This window comes from Helianthus annuus, chromosome 12, assembly GCF_002127325.2.
Source record: "Helianthus annuus cultivar XRQ/B chromosome 12, HanXRQr2.0-SUNRISE, whole genome shotgun sequence".
Lineage (NCBI taxonomy): Eukaryota > Viridiplantae > Streptophyta > Magnoliopsida > Asterales > Asteraceae > Helianthus > Helianthus annuus.
The window spans coordinates 36,076,273-36,081,200 of NC_035444.2; the positions used below are offsets into that span (position 1 = coordinate 36,076,273).

General features: G+C 35.9%; 1 protein-coding gene across 4 annotated transcripts; it reads right to left on the reverse strand.

Annotated features, from left to right (window-relative positions):
• Window positions 1-345: 345 nt before the first annotated feature.
• On the reverse strand, window positions 346-4,659 carry LOC110894733 (hydroxypyruvate reductase-like). Of its 4 annotated transcripts, none has more exons than XR_002566639.2 (7): window positions 4,041-4,659; window positions 3,618-3,819; window positions 3,101-3,259; window positions 2,909-3,009; window positions 2,151-2,215; window positions 817-1,345; window positions 346-735 (listed from the first exon to the last, which is right to left on the reverse strand). XR_002566639.2 is itself a non-coding variant. In XM_035980921.1 (7 exons), exons 4-7 carry the CDS (start codon window positions 2,946-2,948, stop codon window positions 694-696), a joined length of 258 nt encoding a protein of 85 aa, XP_035836814.1. In that variant the 5' UTR covers window positions 2,949-3,009; window positions 3,101-3,259; window positions 3,618-3,819; window positions 4,041-4,659; the 3' UTR covers window positions 346-693. The 4 variants fall into 4 exon arrangements, 3 of the variants coding, with proteins under 3 accessions (XP_035836814.1, XP_035836812.1, XP_035836813.1); XM_035980921.1 differs by having other exon boundaries at window positions 1,235-1,345; XM_035980919.1 differs by having other exon boundaries at window positions 1,235-1,345; window positions 2,909-3,259.
• Between the last annotated feature and the right edge of the window lie 269 nt (window positions 4,660-4,928).

Consider the following 4,928-nt stretch of genomic DNA (forward strand, 5'->3'; position numbering starts at 1 on the left):
GAATTGTGGCGAAAAAGTTGTTGAAGTCAAGTAAATGGTCCATTCCGTGTGGCTAAATAGTATTAACAGCTACAAGAATTCACTGTAAGTATCGCTAAATGGTATCAACGGCTACATAAATTCACTATATGTGTGACCCTAACTATTATATAGTCACAATAATTTATTATAAATGTGGCTAAAAATTATATATAGAGACATAGAAAATTGTAAATTTAAGTGTGACTATTGTCTAACCTTTGGTCACACATATTTGTTATAGTTTTATGTGACCATTTTTGTGTAATTGTCAATTTTATTTTTAAATTTTTGTAAAATTAAAATTGTAGTAAACATGAACCAATCTAAAAACCAAATTATTGATATTAACAATAATAAACCAAAATTCATACATAAGTTTTCAATTTTAATACTAAATACATAAACTACTAATGCAAAGTTATCTACTAAAACTAAATACATAAACTACCAATCAAAAGTTATCTACAAATGATGTAACAACTGCAACATAACCTGCAGCACTTGCAACAAGAACACTTTGGTCTCAGCCTGCATCACTCCTAGCAACACTTGCAACAACATAACCTCCTCTCATTCTCTAAAAGAGTCTCCCCACTTTCATTTCGGCCCTTAGCTGGTCTTTTTTGTCTCAGCTAATCAAAACTCCTTTGCGAAACAACTTCATGTAGTTCATCATGTTTTGTCTGCATAATTAGCCGTTTCTTTCCATCGAAGCTGGAATGGAGGTCCAGAAGATTTACATGTTTAACAGATTCAAACATGAAATGCATTAATTTGGTAATGTTATTGTTTTACCTGATAATTCTGAGGCGGCAAGTCTAACATAAAGATCTTGCCAATTTTGTGGGTACACTCGGACATCAATCAAACCCCCAAACCATAGCAAGCACCCAACTCTACCTGCAGCGATGTTTGGATTTGCATAGGCGGTGCATGAGCAGTTATTCTTGCAAGCTGCCTCACAATCTAGTTTGCCTGATTGCCTCTGCTAAACACATTTGACCCGTACAAGTCGTGTTGATCCATACTCAAAATGACCCGATTCGACCTAAACCCATTTTGATCCATTACCCAACCTGGCCAATCCACCCATCTTGCCACCTCTAAAGTCAAAAAGATGATGAAAATCGACCAATTTCTATATAAATATATCCAAATAACGACCTTTACAAAATCCAAACAAATGCCGCAGCTCTTGTGGTTATTTACAAACCTGAGCTTCTGTGGTGCTAGCACCAGGATGAGGAGTGACAGTGACATTTTCATGATTTACCAACTTGCTATCCTTCAGTGGAGGTTCTACAGTGACTACATCAAGTGCGGCCTGCAAGTACCCCACAGTTTAATTAAAATTATGAAATCTATGAACACAACTTAGGTCTTAGGGATGGCAATTCATGTCGAGTTCAGGTTGGCAGGTTCGTATAACTCAACCAGAACCAGTCCATAACTATTCCTGTCGCAATAGTTGAACACATAAACCCTATCCCAGCGACATGAGCCAGTATGACTAGTGTCATTGATATCCATAACTTAACTACAAAAAGACATTGGAAAGTTGGAAACTAATATATGATCAACATTAACCCTTGTTTTCAATTGGTTATACAAACTATACAGAATCAGAATCGTCAGTTTAACTCAAAGTCAGCCCCTGTTTTCAATTGGTTATACAAACCAATTTAACCTTGTACATAGAGGTGGCTAGATAGGCTGGCCGAGCGGGTTGGTAACAGGTTGAAACATGTGCGGGTTGGAGCAAATCATTTGTTTGGCACAAGGTTAGGTTGGCTTGACCCACAAACAATTTGCGTATATTTATTTTTTTAAACTGGTTAATGTTAATTACGATTACAAAAATGATTTTATTAGTTTTGTAATAATCTAAAGCTTTAAAGAAAAAGGATTTGGGGGTTGTATCCATAAAAATAGACTATGGTTTACTTTCAAGTTGTTTGACCTGTTGGACCCATTTGACCCATTCTTTTTTAGGTTTTTTTATTTTTTTTATTTGACATGTTTCAGGCATTTGGAACAAAACAAAACCGAAATCCACTTTCTCATAAGAAAATGGGTTAAAATTCGATAACCCAGTTTTATAGCAAAGGAAAGTAAGGAAGACATGATACCTTGTATAGGTTCTGTACAAAAAGCTTTTCATCAAAAGACCAGCTGCTTGTGCGTCTAAGTGGAGCTGAGAATGCAGAGTCACAAAATAAAAGAAGCAAAAAATAAAAATAAAATATCATATTTGTAACAATCCTGACATAGAACTCTAACCAGAACAACTTTCAAAACACTATTCTGTTATGATCATAGCATTTGCCAGTTCTAAAGACACCATTTAGTACCAAACCGAATATAGTCAGTCTTATAGGGGTGCAAACGAGCCGAGCCGAGCTCGAGCTCGTGCCCGAACTCGACCAGGCTCGAGGTCGTTTAACATATGAAAGCTCGAGCTCGGCTCGGGCTCGACTCGTTTGGTATTTATTAATTAATTTATATTAATAATAATTATTATTATACATAAAATTAAGTTATTTTTTATATTTATATAAATGGTAAATATTATTATATAAATATATGTTTAATATACTAAAAAAAATATAAACAGAAAGCTCGTTTAGGCTCGCGAGCCAGCTCAAGCTCGATAAGCGAAGGTCGAGCTCGGGCTTGTTTACTAAACGAACTTGTTTTTAAGGCTCGGGCTCGAGCTCGTTTAAGCTCGGCTCGTTCGAGCTTTTTTTTTTGAGCCGAGCTCGAATAGCTCGCGAGTAGCTCGGCTCGTTTGCACCCCTAAATTTAGTAGCCCCAAACCGACTATACCATTTTTCACTCTAAAGATGCCAATTAGTTAGCATCATTGGGCCTTTTTCTGGCTTTTTACCTGGATTTACAGGAGTATAGCTTGAAGCAAGCTCGGTCATATTAGCTGCCGTAGATGCATTTTTCCTCAGGTTTAGGGGATTCTGGATAGCTTCAGGCCCTCTGCAATTTAAAATGACAAAATAGAACACAACCACCAACATTCAGGATGCAAAATATTTCAATCAATAGCTAAGGGTATCATAATTCATACCTTGTTCCAAAACATTCAGAACACTAAACAACTAACCAGCAGGCCCTGATAACAATATAGTTCGGCTTGCAGGATCAAGGTTTCGTGTGTGCTTAGCAAAATCGATATTTCGATAAATAAACAAAAGCAGCACTAGTCAGTAAGGTCCTTGTCTGCTCACTGTTAAAACGGTCAACGAAATGATATGTTAATGACTTAATGAGCCATATAAGGTGATAAATTATTGATTTCAAATGAGTTAAATTGTCCCGCGGTTGTAATATAACTTTATTCCATCCAGATTAATGTGACATTCAAAGTAGCTCATGGTAATTAAACAATATGTTTCATCCTTAATAGTTATAACACAATTTAATTCTCGGAGATCTTGTTAGGCTCATTTGCACATACAATTTTAAGAGCAAACATTGGCATACATATATGAAAAAATTCTTCGATAGACAAAAGATAAGAGACAAATTATATGAAATAACCGTAAATCTTCCTGAAAATACAGATTGCACAAGAATTGTCTTACCTTAGATAATATGGAAATTCATAGAAAGTGACCTTGTTGTCTTTACCATCAATAATCATACTTTTCATTTCATGCTCCATTATCTGTGGCGTGATCTCGTTTGCCAACGAATCACCACAGCTGCTCAACTCCTATTCCTATTCCCACACTCAACGCCAACACAAACGCACTTCTTTGTTCCATCTTTTCTCAATTTCCAATCCTAATCAAATCACTATAATTCATTATACAGATCATAACTGAGATCAATTTAACTAATTAAAGAACTGAAACTGAATTTGTGGTATATAATATTTAATTTTTAAAATTATATGGAACGGGTTGGAAACCGGCGAGTCAGATCAACACAAACACAACAAGTTCAATAAACAGATTAGCGTGTATGTCGACCTGTTTACAACCCTAACACAAATACACAAGTACCTGTGCTACAATGCCAGCATCTAATGATCTAACCAAAGCATCTTCATCTATCACTCCGCCACCAGCAACGTTTACTATTCTAACACCTTTTTTTCATCTTTTCAAAGTTTTCATCATTCAATATCTTTGATGTAGCAGGAGTGAGAGGCATGTGAAGTGTGATGAAATCAACGGTTGCAATAGGTTCATCAAAACTTACTCAAAAGGAGAGTCTGCATCCATCCTGATGGAGGAATGTGAGAAGAAAACAATGTGAAATTGGAAGCTTGGGGTTGGGATTCTCTTGTAACCATCCAATCTCACAAATGAGTCAAATCCGACATGGCCAAACTACACATGAGAGAGAGAGAGAGAGTCAGCCAACTTCACCGGCGGTGGTGGTACATTCGTCTCCGATTAGCCGGCCAAGGTACCCACGATTCATAAACAACATAAAAACCCTAGAAATTGGTTTGGTCAGAAGGGAAGAAAGGGTGTGAGTGAGTTACAGAATTTGTGAATTCTTAGGAAGAGGGAAGATTTGAGAATTTGAGGGTTTAGGAAAAGGGAAGATTGGGCGGGGTGAATTTGATGGGGTTTGAAAATCCAATATTTAGGAGGTAATGTGAAAACTAATACAGTGTTTGGATTCCTTCTAAAGAAAATACTATACTATATAAGTTATAAGTTATAACAAATACTAACTTATCATTTTTAACTTCTCAATACACAAAAACAATTTAAATAAGCTAACCCAAACACTGTAAAAACAACTTATTAACTTTTATAAATCAATAAGTTATAAGTTCTTCCAAAATAAGCTAACCCAAACACCCTCTAAAGGTTTTGAAACCTAACCAAATCTTTTAAAACCTCATAGCCATTGAATAACGGAAACAACTTATTAAC

What these genes read in the sequence shown, in the direction of transcription:
- LOC110894733 (XM_035980919.1), bottom strand. Translation starts at nt 3,050, where the DNA reads ATGTTGGTGGTTGTGTTCTATTTTGTCATTTTAAATTGCAGAGGGCCT. An exon ending in CTATACTCCTGTAAATCCAG is followed by an intron (nt 2,216 to 2,908) that starts GTAAAAAGCCAG and finishes CTGCATTCTCAG; the next exon opens with CTCCACTTAGACGCACAAGC. An exon ending in CTAGCACCACAGAAGCTCAG is followed by an intron (nt 736 to 1,234) that starts GTTTGTAAATAA and finishes CCTCCATTCCAG; the next exon opens with CTTCGATGGAAAGAAACGGC.